Genomic DNA, 21,129 nt, shown 5'->3' with positions numbered 1-21,129 from the left:
GAGTACCAGTTTTTGGTGTATATTTATTCTTCTGGTTTAGGATCACGACAATTTGGGCCTTTTGTTTTGATTTATATTAAAAAATTATAGAAACATAGAAAAACACCATTGTGGTTTCTTGCATGTAGTGTAAGGGATGCGTGTAGTGTAAGGGATGATGAGATCGATTTCATAGTCTAGACCGTCACTTCCTTTATTCTTCTGGTTGATTGACATTCGATAGTCCAATGAACAAAGTTTGACTGTGTTTACAACATTGGCGACGAGCAATTATAAGGAACCCATGGCAGCATAAACAGATTCCGGTGCCAACGTAAGCGAGAGGCGACGTCGAGATCGATTATAGTCCAATGAACAAAGTTTGACTGTGTTTACAACATTGGCGACGAGCAATTATAAGGAACCCATGGCAGCATAAACAGATTCCGGTGCCAACGTAAGCGAGAGGCGACGTCGAGATCGATTATAGTCCAATGAACAAAGTTTGACTGTGTTTTTAACATTGGCGACGAGCGATTAAGGAACCCATGGCAGCATAAACAGATTCCGGTGCCAACGTAAGCGAGAGGCGACGTCGAGAGCTACCCGAGGTCCCCAAATCGTAAATATTTATCACAAATCGTGTAGAAGTTCTTGACAAGAATCATATAATGACATGATACCTCAATTTTATTATAACATATACTTGGTGCCGCCTATACAAGTACCGCGAAATCCCTGAACTGTTCAGACGTTAGAAATACTTTTTCTGAATAAATACACATCACAGAGCAATGAGAGTTTATTGTGACCTTTATTCTAGGATATAAGACAATTACAGGTGATCAAACGTAAAATATTCGAGCTAGGTAATAAGATGCCACACGATTACTTATTTTTACACTTTACAATATCAACCGAGTAAGTTTACAATTCTCATGTCTAAGTGCCTCACCTATGTACTTTGTTCCTTCATCTCCTATATTATTAAAGCTGATGTCCAACTGAGTAAGTTTACAATTCTCATGACTAAGTGCCTCACATATGTACTTTGCTCCTTCATCTCCTATATTATTATTGCTGATATTCAACTTAGTAAGTTTACAATTCTCATGTCCAAGTGCCTCACCTATGTACTTTGCTTCTTCAACTCCTATATCATTATCGCTGATATTCAACATAGTAAGTTTACAATTCTCATGTGCAAGTGCCTCACCTATGTACTTTGCTCCTCCAACTCCTATATAAGTATAGCTGATATTCAACTTAGTAAGTTTACAATTCTCATGACTAAGTGCCTCACCTATGTACTGTGCTCCTTCTTCTCCTATATTAGTAAATCTGATGTTCAACTGAGTAAGTTTACAATTCTCATGTGCAAGTGCCTAACCTATGTACTTTGCTCCTCCAACTCCTATATTAGTATATCTGATGTCCAACTTAGTAAGTTTACAATTCTCATGACTAAGTGCCTCACCTATCTACTATGCTCCTTCATCTCCTATATCATTATCGCTGATATTCAACATAGTAAGTTTACAATTCTCATGTGCAAGTGCCTCACCTATGTACTTTGCTCCTTCATTTCCTATATTACCAGTGATGTTCAACTTAGTAAGTTTACAATTCTCATGTGCAAGTGCCTCACCTATGTACTTTGCTCCTTCATCTCCCATACCAATAAAGCTGATGTCCAACTGAGTAAGTTTACAATTCTCATGACTAAGTGCCTCACCTATGTACTTTGCTCCTTCATCTCCTATATTATTATTGTCGATGTTCAACTGAGTAAGTTTACAATTCTCATGTCCAAGTGCCTCACCTATGTACTTTGCTCCTTCATCTCCCATACCAATAAAGCTGATGTCCAACTGAGTAAGTTTACAATTCTTATGTCTAAGTGCCTCACCTATGTACTTTGCTCCTTCATTTCCTATATTACCAGTGATGTTCAACTTAGTAAGTTTACAATTCTCGTGTGCAAGTGCCTCACCTATGTACTTTGCTCCTCCAACTCCTATATTATTTAAGCAGATGTCCAACTGAGTAAGTTTACAATTCTCATGACTAAGTGCCTCACATATGTACTTTGCTCCTTCATCTCCCATACCAATAAAGCTGATGTCCAACTGAGTAAGTTTACAATTCTCATGTCTAAGTGCCTCACATATGTACTTTGCTCCTTCATCTCCTATATCATTATCGCTGATGTCCAACTTAGTAAGTTTACAATTCTCATGTCCAAGTGCCTCACCTATGTACTTTGCTTCTTCAACTCCTATATCATTATCGCTGATATTCAACATAGTAAGTTTACAATTCTCATGTGCAAGTGCCTCACCTATGTACTTTGCTCCTTCATCTCCTATATAAGTATAGCTGATATTCAACTTAGTAAGTTTACAATTCTCATGACTAAGTGCCTCACCTATGTACTGTGCTCCTTCTTCTCCTATATTAGTAAATCTGATGTTCAACTGAGTAAGTTTACAATTCTCATGTGCAAGTGCCTAACCTATGTACTTTGCTCCTCCAACTCCTATATTAGTATATCTGATGTCCAACTTAGTAAGTTTACAATTCTCATGACTAAGTGCCTCACCTATCTACTATGCTCCTTCATCTCCTATATCATTATCGCTGATATTCAACATAGTAAGTTTACAATTCTCATGTGCAAGTGCCTCACCTATGTACTTTGCTCCTTCATTTCCTATATTACCAGTGATGTTCAACTTAGTAAGTTTACAATTCTCATGTGCAAGTGCCTCACCTATGTACTTTGCTCCTTCATCTCCCATACCAATAAAGCTGATGTCCAACTGAGTAAGTTTACAATTCTCATGACTAAGTGCCTCACCTATGTACTTTGCTCCTTCATCTCCTATATTATTATTGTCGATGTTCAACTGAGTAAGTTTACAATTCTCATGTCCAAGTGCCTCACCTATGTACTTTGCTCCTTCATCTCCCATACCAATAAAGCTGATGTCCAACTGAGTAAGTTTACAATTCTTATGTCTAAGTGCCTCACCTATGTACTTTGCTCCTTCATTTCCTATATTACCAGTGATGTTCAACTTAGTAAGTTTACAATTCTCGTGTGCAAGTGCCTCACCTATGTACTTTGCTCCTCCAACTCCTATATTATTTAAGCAGATGTCCAACTGAGTAAGTTTACAATTCTCATGACTAAGTGCCTCACATATGTACTTTGCTCCTTCATCTCCCATACCAATAAAGCTGATGTCCAACTGAGTAAGTTTACAATTCTCATGTCTAAGTGCCTCACATATGTACTTTGCTCCTTCATCTCCTATATCATTATCGCTGATGTCCAACTTAGTAAGTTTACAATTCTCATGTCCAAGTGCCTCACCTATGTACTTTGCTTCTTCAACTCCTATATCATTATCGCTGATATTCAACATAGTAAGTTTACAATTCTCATGTGCAAGTGCCTCACCTATGTACTTTGCTCCTTCATCTCCTATATCATTATCGCTGATGTTCAACTGAGTAAGTTTACAATTATCATGTCCAAGTGCCTCACCTATGTACTTTGCTCCTTCATCTCCTATGCTGTTGAATGTGAGGTCCAATTTAGTAAGTTTGTTGCCAAAATTCTGCAACAATGTTACAACTTTCTTACAGCCAAACAAACGAATATAATTTTTGGGCATTAATAGTGTATTGAGGTTAGGCGCATGCTTCAATACATTCACAACAGCAGACACGTCATCAGGTCCAAGTTGACATGTGGGAAAGTTAACTAAATTTAAGTCCATTCTTTCAAGTTTACCCTGCACCAATGCTTTAGCCTCCATCTCACTAGCTGATTCATATAAGCAGTGGCACACATTCACAGCAAGTGTTGTGTCTTGTGCAACTGGCCACTCCTTTTGATCAGTCACTCTTTCTGGAAGGAGTCTGCATGTGACTTCATGGGTATTGGAAAGCCCTGCCACAAACCGTGTGACTATTCGCCATGCACCGTCATTGATATGGTTCTCAACAAAGCTCTTTAAATCTTCTTCCGAATATGTGTCTGTCACATGTTTAGCTGCTAGAAACTCCTGCACTGTCAGGTGAATAAAGCAAAAGTATTGTTTAGGGGGCTCCACCAGTGAATTTGAAGGTATTTCAGGTAAACTGTGAAGCAGCCCACAATCTAATAATGCATCATCTATCTTAACAGACTCGAATATCAACTTCCCATCTCTAATTCCTTCAAATGCTAGCTCTCCAAGCCTCTTGAACACCTTTTCATTTTCAGGTTTCAGGTCTTCAAAGGGTTTGTACATGTAAGTTCTAAGGTCACATTTTGAACATCCATAAGCTTTTCTGTTGTGATTTCGCTTGTGGAAGAATATTTTCACAAAAATACTGTAAATCTCTGTAATCTTTACAGGCAGCACATAATCAGAACTATGAAGAAGACAATGACAAATAATAAAGCAGTTTACTGGAATGTAGCAGAGGGAAAGTAGATTTGCATTCTGTTGTATGTGTTCCCATATCTTTGGTCGGCTCCCGGAAAATTTGGTGACATAGTCTTTGATTTGTTCAAATGAGAATCCAAGAATCTCAACAGTTCTATTCAAACAGTCTTCAGGAAGTTCCCTCAGACATTCAACAGCAGTTGGACGTGTTGTTGTTATAACTGTTGCTTCGCATAGGAGTTTTCTAGACCATATCTTACGAAAAAGTATATGTGGGGCCATTTCCCCATCTGTGCTTCTTAAGTCCAAATCTTCACTTTGAGAAATATTTGATCTAGATGAAAATTCATCAACACCATCTAAACACAAAATGAGCTTGCTAGGGTTTGCAGTAATGTAGTTTAAAATGTAGCTTATCTCATTATCATCAAGTCCTTGTGTTGTAGTAGAAAGAGTCAAAAGGTCCCTGATATTGATGTCAGAAGTAGAGGAAACATTCCGAAAAGCAATAGACAAAGCTACCTCATCACTGGACTCGCTTTCAGCCCACAATCGCAGGAGCCTGGTGCACATCATTGTCTTTCCAATGCCAGGTCGGCCAACAACAAGCACATTTTTGTGTTCAGCATCGATTATATCTGCTATCTGTTTTAGCTCACGAGTGTCCTTACCACGTTTTGGTGGGTACACTTTCAATTGTTCAGATCTTTCATGGGGGAAATCCATTGCTGCTCTGTTCTTATGGATTGTGACATTCACATAAATCTTATCTGTTTCCAGGTCGTGTGGCTGACGGCCTTCCCCAGGATTAGAACGAAATGGTGTTCTGAGATCAGCAAGTCTCTTTGTGTGTTCCAAGAAGTTTGTTTTCATTTTGCTGATGATATTCGATAATTTAAGTTGTTGCTTATTGGACCCTCCTAAGAAATTTTGATAAAATTGCAAATCATTGAAACAAGCTCTCCTTCTTTTAACCGTGTATAACACCCACAGAAATTCTACGAAGGCAACGAAAGCAAAAACTCCATTCACCACCAATAACCCCATTACCCAATGTTTTTTCTTACTCGCCGCCTGGTTATAACAATCATACGTTATGTTGGCGAAAACGACAGCAGTGGAATTCCGGCTGATCCTCGGTGTAAGAACCTCACAACTGACGTCACAAGCCACTAACAGTGTTTATGCTGATAACATGTTATATCAATACCTCAACTGCATAAGTTATCTCAGGAGAAACTGACTCGATGGAACGCTAGATCCGCATATCTTTAAATCGCTAGACCGTTGGATCACTAGACCGTTGGATCCATCGGTCCGATGGATTGCTGGGTCGATGCATCACTGGGTCGATGCTTCGCTGGGTCGATGGATCGCTAGGCCGATGGTTCGCTGGGCCGATGCTTCGCTGGGTCGATGAATAGCTGGGTCGATGGTTTGCTGGGCCGATGGTTCGCTGGGCCGATGGTTTGCTGGGTCGATGGATCTCTGGGTCGATGGTTCGCTGGGCCAATGAATCGCTAGGCCGATGAATATCTGGGTCGATTGTTTGCTGTCGATGGATCGCTGGGCCGATAGATCTCTGGGTCGATGGATCTCTGGGTTGATCGGGTCGATCGAAGAGGCCGCGTTTTTTGGTCTGCCTGTGTGGCTAGGGTCCAGTAGTCGAAGAGACTTCACGGCCAAGATGGCGGCATCAGTCTGACTTCGTGTTCGGCGTGTAACAAACGAAGAAATCACTTATATGTGGGTAAATGGCCGTAGTTAGTGAATAAGGTCACAATGTTGCTATTTTCAGTTATTCTGGACATTTTATTTTATTTCAGACAATTTAAAATACGGCTGCGCAGGAACCCTACCGATTTCGAGAAATTTCATCAGAAACAGCAGATTGTAGTAAAAAACAATCTCAAAGTAATTTCAGCAATTCTAAGTAAACCCTTTTAAGGGGTGATATAAAAGTACTAGTGCTTTCTATGATTGTATTGCTTGTAGACATAATTGTTTTGTGTGGGAAGTTGTTCGGTACAATACACTCCAGGCAATTAGCTGAATAAAATCTCACAAAATTTTGCCGAGTGAGATAAGAAGTAAGAATTCAAAACTTTCGTGGATTTGTTCCCAGACCGCTGTATTCAACAAGGCAAGGGTGTTCCAGAACAGCACGTTTTTGGCCAACAATAGTGTTCCTGATTAAATGCATGGGAGGGATGCTAAAGTAATAATAGAAAAGGAATAGGAAAGTGGATCTCCTACACCTCCAAAATATATATGGGTTACCCTGGGTACGCCCTTATTCACAATCTTTCATTTTGAAACAACTTTGGTTCACAGGAAGTGGCAACTGTCCCTTTATAATGAAGAATACAGAATCCACAAAGGAAAGTTTATAAATACGAGGAGTTCAGCATTATGAAGAACATGTTTCTCACAGTTTTCATTTATTTCTTTTTTCCTTATAGTAAATAATAAGAACTATAATACAATTCATTGATATTCATAACAATAACGTTTTGTTTCAAAGCTATTTACAAAAACATTAACTTGAAATATAGCAGAATATGAACATTTCTTTGAACAAGAAAAGCAAATAAGTTTTGAAAGTATTATGTACATGGTTAACAAGTCACTGTCATCACTGTTTCATTCACTTGCCCATCTACATATACTTTTTCAAAATCCACTACCGAAAAACGATCCACCAACTGCACACGAAGTGGTTAGTTCTAATACTTAAAACTAGAACACTTGATATTTAAATAAAATCAGATCACTAATAAAGTGAATTTGCAAATATTTTGGCATACAGTAACCATAAAGCCTCAACCGTAAAAATTCACATTTTGATGAAAATAAATAAATATGAAAAATCATGTGATGATATTATTCCAAATACAAATAATATGCCATCTAAGAAGCAACATTTTCTGTGGCATGAATAGATTGAGGATATTACATGGAAATATTTTATCTTGATTGTTGAAAATTGATCTCATGAGTAAGCATAGTGAAGTGATGAACTTTCTCCTCACGCTAATGCAATAATCTGTTTATTATATATCATTGAATTTGTTTCATAAAATTCAAAAACAGCATTAAAGCATATTGTTTTCTTCACATGCAAATATATCAAGTTAACGTGCAAGAGACCATCTGGTGTTTATATAATAAAATGGAGGATTACATTGCTGTGTGGAGTTAAAAATGTATCCGAAGAGTGAGCACCACAATTAAGTTATTAAGGAAACAACAATGAGATAACACCAAATTGTAATTTTTATGAAACCTTAAAACAAGCATGAAGCACATGCCAAATGTGATATTTCACATGTGAAATGATATGCCATTTTCATGTGTGAAGATATCAAGTTTTCACAAGGGAGATTACCTGGAGTTTCACTGTTGTTTATATAAATAATAAAGAATATTAACATCAGAAGGTACTGTCTAGTCATCTAGGTCAACAGTTTGGTCTCTAAAATATGCCTTAATATCATTTGCCTGGGGGTGATTTTCCAGCATGGACTGCTTTTGCAGAGATGTCAGCAGATCATCACTAGCTAAAAACTGCTCCTTGTATTCATTAATAGCAATATTGAAATTACCCAGCTCATGCTCTCTGTGCTGGAGGACAGACGGTAATTCTTTGTAAAAGACAGTCATCCTGCCAGCCTTCTTGATGGTGCCCAGTTGTGCAGCCTTTAAATCTGACATATACTCTTCAACCTTTTGTGGCGATGGCCTTGCCGTTGAAGAGAAATGACTGTAAATCCTTTTACAGTTGCTGTAAGGCCCTGTCTGAACACGTGGGCCGCGTGGGAACGCAGTAATAGGCGAAAATGTACATCTATCGATGTCGTCAGTAGTCTCAATTACCAACTTGATAAATTTTACACTTTCCTCATTTACGTGGGCCGCAGAACGCATAAAAACAGCAACATAAAGGAGTAAAATCGATAAGTAATAATAATAGTTTACGATCGCCATGTTGTCTTTCCTACCGCTGTCCAAAATACACAGGAATACCAACAAGTGAGAAATTACTTTTCTCTAACTTTTTTTTTCGTTTTTTTTCACGCAATACTTTACATGAAAACAATTAGAATTTGATACTATAACCTTTTTTTAGACGGGGTATCGCCTTTTTAAGATACAATATTAAATGATTTGATTAGTTTTACACAACGTACGGGGTCGACTGATGCCGCCATCTTGGCCACACAGGCAGACCGAAAAACGCGGCCTCGACGACCCGATCGATCCATCGGCCCAGCGATCCATCGACCCAGAGCGATCCATCGACCCAGAGATATCGACCCAGATATTCATCGGCCTAGCGATCCATTGGCCCAGCGATCCATCGACCCAGATATTCATAGGCCTAGCGATCCATTGGCCCAGCGATCCATCGACCCAGAGATCCATCGATCCAGCGATCCATCGACCCAGCTATTCATCGGCCTAGCGATCCATCGACCCAGCGAAGCATCGACCCAGTGATGCATCGACCCAGCGATCCATCGGGCCGATGGATCCAACGGTCTAGCGATTTAAAGTTATGCGGATCTAGCGTTCCATCGAGTCAGTTTCTCCTGAGATAACTTATGCAGTTGAGGTATTGATATAACATGTTATCAGCATAAACACTGTTAGTGGCTTGTGACGTCAGTTGTGAGGTTCTTACACCGAGGTAAAGCCGGAATTCCTTTGCCGTTTGATAGATCTGCATTCAAAGTTCGACGGAAAGCCATTAGGGTAAAAATACCCAGTTTGTGACACCATAAATATTATTCCCAATAGAATTCTGGCGGTGAGTTGACCAATGTAGGACCAAACTAATTTGGTTTTGTTCTCTGACTGGGTTGGCTGAAGTGGCTGGCGTTCGGCATCATTTGTTTCGTGGTTTTTAATCCTCTCGACTCTCCTCTTTGTAAAACACGAGTAGATCACAAACACAAGGAGGATAACGAAAAAGTTGATCAGTACAAACACGAATATAGGGATGATTTTCATGTAGTCCTTTTCGTAATTTCCAAAGCATTGTTTAGTAATCCAAGCATTATCTTTCAATGATTCTGTCTTGCACTTGAAATCCGCGCGGGATTCGTTCTCATAAAAATCCGAAGTGGGGCCGATAAACACGACAAATACTACAACCCATGCAAAACCCGCAACATAGCTGTACCAAGTCAGAGTTTCTGGTTCCAATAAGTGAAGACACTGCTCCATTTTTTGGCTGCACTTGAGTTTAATGTTGGATTGCGTTGGGAAATATCTCAGGGGCGTAGACGGAGCTCGCGCCCACGACGACTTCTTTAATTCCAGCGGATGATCAATGAATTAATGAGACCACAGGCCTCCCACCTTTTCCATTGATGTTTACTGTGTACTAGAAATGAAATAGGGGGCATCTTAAAATTTGATAGAGTAAAATATACTAGCAAAGTAAAGTAAATGCTCGGATCGATGGCAAATACAACATGAGAGATTTAAGCAGCCTAGTCCCAGGCGCTCTTATCGGGTTTCCTTGGATGGTAAGAGTTACGACGTCACGAAACCGCGGCAGAACGACTGCGCATGCGCGAGACAAGAGTCATTCAAAATGGCGGACGAAACACGAGTTTCCCAAAGCTGTTACAATAAACACAAACGTTTGGCTCAAAATGGACTTAACGGGAGCAAAAAGTTACACATACACCAAGAAAATGTACTCGTGTTAAGGTTCCAGGAAGATTTTTTGCTGGATCGAGGGTAAAATCCTCAAGTTTGACGGCGTTTGTGGGATTTGCTGGCACGCGAAACTCAAAAGTTCTACTGCTGCCGTGAAAACGAGACAAATGTCAGGGAGCAAACATCAAATGTGGGCGAGATTAGTTTCTTTATATTTCTGAGGAATTCTTCCAAGTCAGCCTTGGGACTCATTCCGATCATCGCTCCAAAGTTATGACCGTGTGCATAGTGTAGATGGCTATCTAGAACATAGATCTTTGAATCGTGTCCGACGAGAGATCTTGTCATTCCATTAGCTATGACTATTGCTGCTTAGTTCTGTTCGCGATCAAGCCTTTGCAGATAAAATGCAAGTGAACTTTGTAAAACCTGTGGATTACCTGATGTAATTAACAGATCGAGGGTGTCTTCAAGAGAAACAGTCCCAATTACTGAATCTAGATGTGGTTTTGCCTTAACAACACTAAAGAATGGAGACCCGCAACCATTTGTCACAGTGTCATATATGCTGTTGCCACGAACAATTGCAGATAACATCATTGAAAGCCAATGAGGGTTTATGGGAGGACCACGGCTGAGCTGTATACTGGTTCGGTTTGCAGAAGTGATATATGAATGGGCCAAAATTAGTGAGATAAAAGTAAATGCATTAGATCCATTTCTTCCAAGTAGAGTTGACTGAGATATGTAAGGAGGAAAGAACCAAAATGTAGATGAACCAACTGGATGAGTGGTAACTTGGATGTTAATTGCCTGTGAAGGTGCAGCCTGGTGATTGGGAACATTGTGTCTCAGTTGTGGTTGTGCAACAACAAATGAATTTAACTCGCTGTCAATGTGGGATTCCCATTGTGCAGAGTCATAGTATTCAGGGTCACAATTTCTTTTGACATTAATGCTGTCATTCTCATCATTACTACCAGGTTCTTGATTGCTTTGTGGGGTTCTAGTAGATTTTGCTGTTGGTTTTAACAAGCTTTCATTAAATGCTGAACAGATTTCTGCAATTTTTTCAGCAAGGTGAGGGGAACAGATTGGACACTGGTCTCCAGCTTCTTCTAAACAAAAATTGTGAAATGTGTGAAAACAGTTAAGGCGATTGACATTGGTTGTTGATAATTGCGTGCAGTTTTTGTAGTCACAGATTAATTTAGGATCAGGTATTGTGGAAGGGTCTTCTTTTACAAATGAGTAGCCAAGGGGCATTGCTTTTGAAGTAATGGTGGTGTCAAAGGTAGGAAGAAAAAATTTCATGTCTCCTTTAGGCTGCCCTCTTGCATTTGTTTCTTGTGGAACCTTAAATGTAAAAAATAGACACGATTGTTAGTCATGAAAAAGAAAATAAGTTGAGGCTATGATCGAGTGCTCGACTAATCATTATTATTACTTCCCTGCATAAAAAAACATTGTTCAGGCACTGCACTGCACCAAGGTAATAAAAAATTACTTATGGATGGATGGATGTCTACTATACCTGCTTTGCTTTTACCAGATTTTGACCAACTTGCTTGATGATTTTCAGTAATGCATCAGCAGCTGTACCAGTCACCAAACTTAGGTCTTTTTCAGAATAACCTCTACTGTATGGTGTTGTTAAATAGTTATGAAAGAGCTGTTCTGTCTTTGATGCAGCAAATGACAGGGCTTTGTCCCTAATTTGACTAGCACTGTCATAATTTGAAATGAAGCTGCGTAGCACACTATGCCAGATTTCAACTTTTCTGTTATTAGAGCCATCCATTTCTTTTTAAGTTCATGGTACTGTGAAAAATGTTGTTTGTGAAAAGAAAAGTCACTAAGCATCGAGAGTGTTGATCTGTCATAATGATGCCTTTTTCCAGATTATAAACAGTAGAGATAACTTTAACATCATTGTTATATATGATTCCATGTCTCCAGACCTGAATGTAACAGGATAGTGGAAGAATGATATGGGAACCACCTCATCTAAAAGAAACAGAATGGAAGCATACTCTATGTACTTGCAGAGCTTGAATTTTAGGAGAACTTTATCACGTAATTTGCCCCATGCCAGAAAAACAGCAGTTATTACCAGGCTGACGCGAAAAGGCTTTGGCTTGTTGGGTAAGTCAGATCCAAATGTCTCTTTGTAAACTTTTTTAAATAAGAAGTCATAAATTGTTACAACAACATCTTGTAGATTCAGGAAAACATGAAATGGGCCCTGCTCTGGGATGACTGATAGGAAACTGGCATCTGCATTGACTTCTTGAGCAATGAGTTTCTTTTGATAAAACCAAGTTGGCCAGTCCCCGGGTGCTGGTACTACAAATTTTTTCAAGTAATGTTCCAGTTGTGGACAGCACAGGAATATGTGATCAATGGCTGATTTATAGTCCTCCATACTTTTCAAAGATTGCTCAAACTCATCTATTAAATTAGTAGACTCAAGGGTACAGAGCTCATCGTGCAACAACCCAGAATAGACCCTACAAAAAAAGAAAAAAAATGATAATTTGGCAAATTTAATGTTCCATATTTGCTTTTTTTTATTTTACTCTACTCCTTTTTTTGTAATAGCAGTCACTAAACAAAAGTAAAATTGATATTAATCATTATGTATATGGCTTTCACAAACTAATGTAAGAGGTACATATTTATTGGGTGGGAGGTCCATATAGGGGAATAAAGTATTGTGCCTGGAAAAATATTTAGGAAGTGTCAATATTAAAACATTTTTTAAGAAGAGAAAACAGTATTTTTCTTGTATGGATTGCTGACCTGTAAATAACTACATTAAAATCCATAGAATACCTCAATTCCTTTAGTTGTTGTTGGATGTATTTTGGTGAAATGCATTGGTGATTTGTTTCCAAGTACATTCTTGATAACACTGGTCTTTGAAACAACTCTTTTATGTAGTCTTGAACAATTCCTCCTCTGCAAATTTTATTTTCATTCCCTATCTTCACAATCACTCGGCTGTGTCTTGTATCTCTTGTAGGGATAGGAACAGCAGGAATTGAAGGATGGATGTCCAGTAGGCCACTAGCCATGTGCGTAGCTAATGATAGCTTCAGATTTGTTGGTAGTCTAACAGTCAAAATATTATGGAAGTCATCCAACAGTTGTACAATTAGGAATCCTTTCTGAAAATTTTAAAGAAAGTTAAGCATCAGTTATCCCACTGGCTTGTTTAAATTGGAATGGTTCTTGCTTATTCTCAAGTATTGTTTTTATTATTCTCTTATTCACTATTTACTAAAATAAAAATTTGTACCACACTAATCTCACCTCTGTTGCAAGGATAACCTTTCTCATCAGTATGTCTGGATATTTTGTTATTAGTGTTTTCTTGTGAGAATCAATATTTCTAGGACTTGTACTGAAATGAAGTATCCTTCCTGAATTGATTGCTGTCCTAGAAGCACCATGATGTTGTAGGAATAGCCCTTCATCCTTTTGTAGGGTGGAAGTTTTCTGAGACTTGGTAAAATAAATTTGTGTCATTTAAAAAAGAACAAAACACTAGTTTTCTGGTGCAGCTTGTACACATTGAATTATAGTATAAAGCATGATATTGAACATACCTAGGCCCAATTATGAAATTGGAGCAGATAGAAAGGGGGAGCTTATTACAAAATTTAGCCTCTAGAGGGTTTTTAGAAAGGAAAGTAATTGGAGGTTAGGGAGGTGGGTCTTAATGGAGCATTTAGGTTACCTGAAATATGCCAGTGTGTGAAGGAGAACAACAGTTCTTTGCTCCTGTACAGCTTGATGTTATTCTGAGAGTCTGGAGTCCTCCCTTGTTTTTTAACTTAAAAGCATTTCAAACAGACCTGGAGAGTGTTTTTGTGTGAACGCTTTCATTGCTGCTGGCTCATATAATGGAGCTTCACTACTGAGGGCATGATGGTATAGGGCCATCTGAAATTGTTGCACTAGTTGGCCCAGTGAATTACCTGTTGATAGCAATTATTGAATAAATTATTCACAGTTTTAGTTGGGCTTGATCCATCACTGGGGTTGAACACTGATCAGCCACATCGTTGCTGATCGATAAAGCTATTATAAATATTAGAGCATGCAGATATATTTGATCATACAGCTGTACCTTCATCCAATTCGTCAATTTTTTTGATTGTTGTCTTTATTTGGTCCCATACTTGACTATCCATTAACATGTTGCCATTTGGGGCAATTTTGATGGTACCTAGGGGAGTTTGCAGCTCTTTCCATGTTTCCAGGAGATGAATATCACATATGTCTGCTAGAGCTTTAAGTCTTGAAAACAGCCTTCAAAATTGTTCCTTTGTTTGATCCAGTTGGGATATGGTAGGTGCTGACATAGATATATCTTGCAAAATTTCATGGAGGTGTAGAATAGGGGATCCCGTAAACTGAAATATCTGAAATTTACAAAACAGTCAAAATGGAAAACAAAATAAGAATAAACAAACTATCTAAAATAAATAACAATGATTAGCAAAATGTATCATCTTTTGGGGTGCAGGTTTTCTGTTGTGGGTGGGTCAAATGGGGAGGGGTCATACCTGTTTTCTAAATTATTGTTAAGGGGGAGTCAAAGGTTTCTATTAGATATTAGGGGAGGGTCCAAAGATATTTCTGAAAAATTACCTTAAATATCCCAGCCCACCCTAGCTCCTCAATAATAAAATGTTTCTTGTCTTATTCTATTCCACATATTCTAAATTAAGGAATTCCTTTCATTCTCTCATAGAAAATTAATAATTTTATATGAATTGGCTTGGTGGAAAAAAAACTTGTCAAAAAGCTTATTTGTCAGAATTTTTACAAATTGAAAAAAAAAAATTCTTTTTCAACAAATGCAAAAATATTGTTTGCACTACTACTTCTCAATAATTGATAAAGTATTTTTTTCCCACAAAAACAAAAAGAAAGGCGAACTGAATTTTATAGATAATTTGTGTGTTTCTTCAGAATGTACAAATAAACAAACCTTTTGTAGTTGTTGTTCTGTGCCGATGGCGGATGTACTACTATTTGCTTTTTCCTAATAAAAAGAACGAAAGAATGTTCAAGCCTTTTCTATGTACTCGTTTTTATATTTTGTTAAACAGATTGAAAATACAGGAAGAAATACATAGCAATTTACAGAGAAGAGGCACTGCAGAGGAGTGGTTGTTTCCCCGAATAAAAATATACACTTACCTCGACTGGTTTTCTACTTGTTTGAGGACGGCTTTAAAATTTCTTATAGGCGAGCAACTTGCACCGGTAACACCACCGAGTACCAGGCTGGTATCCTGCCACTGTTAGCCCAATCTCGTCAAGTACCGGATAAAAACGACTTGGAATAGGTTGCTTGTTCAGACGTGAGTGAGGGCAGTTGTTTATCGTGCATGGGACATGAGCAGCGCAAGTTGCTTCTTCGTAACGTATCCCAATGTCGCCGGCAAACATGCGAACCTACCGGCAACTTAGCGACACGACTAAGCTCCTCGGAAAGCTGGTAAAGCCGACCAATGCATCCTTTCCCGTTTCTAGTTTTGCAACTCATCATACAGTGTTGTGCAGGGGCGGGCGCCCGGCAATTCCCCCGCCGGAAATAAGAGGCTGCGCGTGCGCACTACGTTCTGCAGCGGTGTCAGCGGTGTTCAGAACGAACTGACACTCTTGGTAATGACTTATTTTAGCTGTTTCAATGTCAAATTTAGTTTCAGATTTTATACTTAAACTTTTTGTTTGTTGGCGATGATAAATAGAAACACTGCAGCTTTTGTTGTTTTGTTTTTAACTGTAATTGTTTTTCGGAATGTTCAGTTTGTCCTCAATAGCTAGTTGATAATCTTATCCGGGTGTTGTTTTAGCAATGAAGTGTTAGTATTTGAAGCCTTTTAAATGGCAGTCCAGCTTCTTTCAAAGGGAACAACCTTTGGTCTGAAAAAAATAAAACTATTTGATATTTTTTACTCAAAAAGTTTGGATAAGTCTTCTGAATGGTACACAAATAGTCCAAGTTCTTGATCTGGAAATTTGAACCATTTTGCTTTTGATATAAACCAATGTTTGAGCTTATGATTGTTCTCAAGTCTGGCACATAGCTAGGGGTGAGGGTAGGGGGCGGATGCTTCCCACTCAACCAACACCTGGGTATGCAAGGGTGATCAATGCATGATGCACTACATGAGGCTAGCATCAACTAATCACTGAATTTGTATTTTATTTTCATTGTTGCCACTAAATTTACCCTTAGAAATCACAGTATATCTCAAGTTGCCCTTGTCTTTGCCCTTAGCTTTAACAGATCAGGTGATTGTATAACGGCTTTTATCAGACCATTTTGTGTAGGCTACCTCACGGTTTATCTCTGAGCACAGGAAACCCGGTAAGAACGCCTGGGACTAGGCTGAGGTTTAAGGACAGTTGACACTGTGTTCGACTAAAAACAGTTGATTTTCTTTGGATTTTATTTTTTGCTTCAAATTAAATTATTGACGGTTTCAAGAACGTAGTTTTTGAGCATATATGATTTTGCTGATCTATTAAAAAACGCGACGTTTTTTTGGTAGCTAGAAATCAAGTTGATCATTTTTAAGAACACGAATGCAAAATGCATTGAAATAACATTGAATATTATATTGAGACAACATCGAACAACACGAATGCAAAATTTAACCATCTCATGCCATTACAGATTGCGAACATTCTGGATATCCACTCAAACATCCACGCAAGCTCGTCCCCAGGGTCTTCTTGGTAATTTTCAGCTGGACACCATATTGAAAAAATACCCAGGAGACCGTGGGGACGAGGTTGACATCCACGAAGAGACGGCCAGTCAACACGCCTTTCCCACAGAGACAGACCCGGATGTAAACAACTTTGGAATCAATTTGGTTTCAGAAAACACAGCATTTAGAGAGATATGGTGATTAATTTATTAAACTTTATTTTCTCACATAGGCAAAGCAAACAAGACTAAATAGAGTTTTGACCGCAAAGCACTGTTAGAAAATTTGGATACCGCTGATACTAGGTACAGCGGTGTTTCACTTGGAGGACTGTAAAAAACTTAAAATAGATGGGGGGTTGGAATCTGTTTCCTGTCTGCCCCTGCGTCTTGGCACGAATACCCGATTCAGACTGAAAAAGCATGGTTCCATCACAATCGTACATATATCATGCTCGAAGATCCAGCGTACTTTGCGGGCATTCAAAGTCCCGCAAAGTACGCGGGGATGACCTTTGGGAGCGCCCGCAATGTACGCTGGATCTTCGAGCATGTACATATATTCACGAGTCAACTATTACAAGTTTGTTTTGTTTACATTTATAGTTTTCAATAAACCATGCAATAAACCAAACAAATAAAATCCTTATTGTCACGATAGCTTTCAGCCTTGTATTAATCTCCCGTAAGCGACAACAACTATTGTTCGAGTATTTGGTGTCCAGTGAAGCTTTTCGCCATTGAGTATTGTTAATGACCAGACAGATAGTCAAATTCTGTAAGAATGACGACATACAGCCAGCAACAAGTTCAAGGTAGGTCAATGCTATTAAATCCCTGGTATCTAGGGATCCCGGTTCAACGTTTCGGTACGCGGTCTCACCTCTCTGGGATCCACGCTTCAGGATCCGAGGTCCGATTTTTTTTATCCACTTACATGAGACATACTTCCAATCAGTTCATAAACAACTTCCATAGTATTCGCTATTCTATTTGGTAGTGATTAAAGAACACCGTCTTCCTTACCCAGGTGTTTTTTTTTCTATGGTTCCGTCCCAAGCGCTTCTAGATTTAAACACTAATAACCCGTAAATTGCATTCCTCTCGGCACATCTGCAAGCGCCAATGAGCTTTTGGCAGCCAGTGAGCGAGCACAATTATTCCATTAGCACCCTCTTCACCCGTCCCCATCTTTGCAGAGTACCGATTAGTGATTCTCACAGCCATAAAAGAGTGGGGATTGCTCTAGAAGACTCCATGATATCAGACAGGGGCTTTAACAAAGATAAGTCATCCTTCTTAGGTAAGATTTTTTTCGGTTTTCTTCTCTAGAATGTTGTTATAGCGTGGTTTGTCATACCGTGTTGTTATACTTTAGATGTATCATCTCAATTAACACAGATTGTTTAGATTTTTTCATTTCTTTTTTCTCTGCTGTTTTGCCTCTCGTTTTGGTTAACGAACTAGAAATGCTATTGTGGAGATATTCCCGCTCCCCAGGGTGGATGTAAAATTCGCTTGGAAACATCGTGATGGAGATGAGCCAACAATAGTGATAAATCGTTGATAATTTTCCAGTGTTTTAGTTTACATCACGTCTCGGTGATTTGTGTTATTTTGTTTTTAAACTCGTTAAGTTTATATTTTTATTAATGTAAATGTAAAACTACGTTGGCCGCAACTTTGTGACTCCTCATATCTCATTTCTTGTGACAACGGGGGGTCTTTCTCTACTAGATCTCCATTTTTACTTTCCAAGTTAAAAAAATAATAATTAGACAATTACTATTCCATTGAAAGGCTTATTTCACGGCCATTGTAAAGTTTGTCAAGACCATATTTTCTTGTGTTCCTTAAAAGTCAAAGTATCTGTGTTTCTTGAGTTTTTGGGAAAAGTTCCTAAGCTGTGACTGGCTTGCGTGTTATGGAAGGTTGATGAATCTAAACAAATTCTCTTTGACGAAACATTCCCCCGCACAGTTGGTATTCCGGAAGAAAAAATATGAACAAAACACGAAAAAGAAAACACGGCTAGTTTTGTTTTAACGCAAACTTGCTTCATTATAGTTTAACTTTTTACGGGAGCCAAGTACACATTCCTGACGATATTTTGAACAGCGATGTTACACCTAAATTGATTTCCAGTTGAATCCCGGCTGCGATCTGCTGTTGAAATTTGCATCTTTCGTCTATTAAAGGTCTCTTCCTATATTTATTGGTGGGTTTTAATGACTAAAAGCTAACGTCAAAGTTGTATGCGAGATGAGAATTTGCCATTTAATTTATTTGACTTTAGCCATAATGGAAGGTGCCATTGGTAACAGGGCTAGGCTTGCTGAACACATTTTTCTAAAAGACAAGAATTCATTGTAAGGCGAATATTTTTATTTTCTGCTTAATTGTTGTAAATGCGTGAATGGCTATACACCGAAATATAATGTATTATAACACCTCAATTCTTTATAGTCCTAGCTACGAAGAAATCTCTATATTTATTCAAAATTTAAAATATGTAATTGCGAAAATGAACAAACTGATAAAAAATCCCTATTGATGTTTGCTCTTGTTTACCAAATAAAAACTTTATGATCCTTTTCTTGCGAAAACCCGACTTTCATAACAATTACCCAAAGTACTTATCTGAAAAGTAATAACTCGGCCACCTTTCATTTTGGAAAATGATCTTATGCTATTTCCAAGTAAAATTAAATTTTGTATTTTGAGCCATTCAAAATCCTTTTAAATGGACTGGGAGATGTTGAACAATCGGTTCGGTGGTTCTTTTAACAAAACTTGTCAAGTCATCACCAGTTAAATGAAAAAAGTGTGAATGTGTGACTCGCTCCTTAAAGATTAATATAGAGGCCAAGCGACAAGTTGTGATTATGAGTTAAGTATTACTGCCGCGCTCTAGCAGGCACCACCATTTTAGCAATTCCAATGTGCTTTTTTCAATACTTTTGCAGCATTTTTTCTGGACCTTAAACTAGCAAGGAAAGGAAACTAAGGTAGGTTATGGAGGTATTGATTTCTTCTTCATCAAGTTATGCAAGCCATCTTTCAACTTCTTTCATCTTTTTTCTGTAACATGTTTTTGCTATGTATGTTTTTTTAATAAAAATGTATATTTTTTAATTATAACTGAGGTCTTAAGCTTTTTTTATTTATTCCCTAGCTGGCTTTAAGGTTAAGCTTGATTGTTAACTGTCTTTCTCATCGCCTTTCCGGTACCTTAATTAAAATATCAGTTGGATCTTTCAGTTGGATCGTTCCCGTATAGCATTTACATGCTGGGTTCTCTCTGACTTTTTGAGTTTGTATTTTTTTATTATTCATATCTTGATTACAGCACCGCGGACCCGGCTCGTATAGGAAGGGGCTTAAAATCGTGGACGGGTATTCTGCAAACGCTCACCCCTTCCATAAATAAACTTTCCGCCCTTGAGCGCCCCGAGCGCTTATTCGAATCATTACAGTAGCTTCTCTTTGACATCCCCATAATTCCTCGATCATAATAATAATGGTTCTTTGAATCACAAGGTTTATGTTATTAGCTTCGCCACAATTGGCAGGGTAGCCGCAACAGCATGGCCATTTACAGATAATAGAAGATGTAAAAAGACTATTTACAACAAGTTATAGGAGATGTAAAAATTCATCGACAACATTATTCAACAAGTGGATGAGTCCTTTTTGCAAGAGGAGGCTTAGACTAACACTGGCAAATAAAAATAACAATGTTTTTTTTCACTAATGTAATCTTATTTTAAAGATTAAAGACAATACACCAAAAATGGTATTAGACCAAATTTTCGTCTTTAATAAGACGTCTGAAGAAGTCGGAGCGGAGCGGTCATTAATTACTAAAGGGGGGGGTACGTTTTTTTAGGCGCCGATTTAGGGGGGGTTCTTTTTGGGGGCTGTCATCAGAGGAGGGGTCTCATTTCTTTGGGTGCCGAATTTAAGTGGTTTTAATATAACACTGAGCAAGAGATTCATGAAGGTAAAGTTTTTATAGGACCTAATTCAAACGTCATCTTCTTTGAAGTAGACTCAAATGTCTTTGTTAAAGTCGTCGACGAGGTGGTCGTTTTCTAGAGACACAGGTATTTGTTGTTTATCTCTGTGCCATTCTTAAATTAGCGAAAAGGAAGTTGGGGCTTGGATTTGAGGGGGGAGGGGGTGTTGGGCCCAGGGTTTGGCAGAATCGAGTACCAGTTTTTGGTGTATATTTATTCTTCTGGTTTATGATCACGACAAGTTGGGCCTTTTGTTTTGATTTGTATTAATATAGAAATATAG

At 38.4% G+C, this 21,129-nt stretch overlaps 2 protein-coding genes and 1 long non-coding RNA gene across 3 annotated transcripts; 1 reads left to right on the top strand and 2 right to left on the bottom strand.

The window, feature by feature from the left end:
- Positions 1-774: 774 nt before the first annotated feature.
- On the bottom strand, positions 775-5,468 carry LOC125560934 (NLR family CARD domain-containing protein 3-like). The gene is given in 3 exon segments (XM_048723383.1): positions 775-1,359; positions 1,465-2,486; positions 2,517-5,468. Coding segments are annotated over 3 exon segments (4,449 nt in total). The 3' UTR covers positions 775-884.
- On the bottom strand, positions 5,294-13,507 carry LOC116614556. Its single transcript, XM_048723750.1, has 4 exons — positions 13,407-13,507; positions 12,927-13,261; positions 11,626-12,601; positions 5,294-11,447 (listed from the first exon to the last, which is right to left on the bottom strand). The coding sequence occupies exons 1-3, from the start codon at positions 13,431-13,433 to the stop codon at positions 11,971-11,973; spliced, it is 993 nt and encodes a 330-aa protein (XP_048579707.1). The 5' UTR covers positions 13,434-13,507; the 3' UTR covers positions 5,294-11,447; positions 11,626-11,970.
- On the top strand, positions 12,109-20,615 carry LOC125561002. Its single transcript, XR_007306991.1, has 5 exons — positions 12,109-12,236; positions 12,313-17,642; positions 18,027-18,130; positions 19,794-19,835; positions 20,382-20,615. It is a non-coding gene; the product is annotated as an uncharacterized LOC125561002 (long non-coding RNA).
- The last annotated feature ends 514 nt before the right edge of the window (positions 20,616-21,129 follow it).

This window comes from Nematostella vectensis, chromosome 2, assembly GCF_932526225.1.
Source record: "Nematostella vectensis chromosome 2, jaNemVect1.1, whole genome shotgun sequence".
Classification (NCBI taxonomy): Eukaryota; Metazoa; Cnidaria; class Anthozoa; order Actiniaria; family Edwardsiidae; genus Nematostella; species Nematostella vectensis.
This window is presented reverse-complemented; position numbering and strand designations above follow the sequence as displayed.

Excerpts from the sequence above, each read along its gene's own strand:
- LOC116614556 (XM_048723750.1), bottom strand. The coding sequence starts at position 13,433 with ATGAGAAAGGTTATCCTTGCAACAGAG. Across the intron at positions 13,262-13,406 it reads AGGTTATCCTTGCAACAGAG|AAAGGATTCCTAATTGTACA; the intron begins GTGAGATTAGTG and ends TAAAATTTTCAG. Across the intron at positions 12,602-12,926 it reads CAACAACTAAAGGAATTGAG|GGTCTATTCTGGGTTGTTGC; the intron begins GTATTCTATGGA and ends CTTTTTTTGTAG.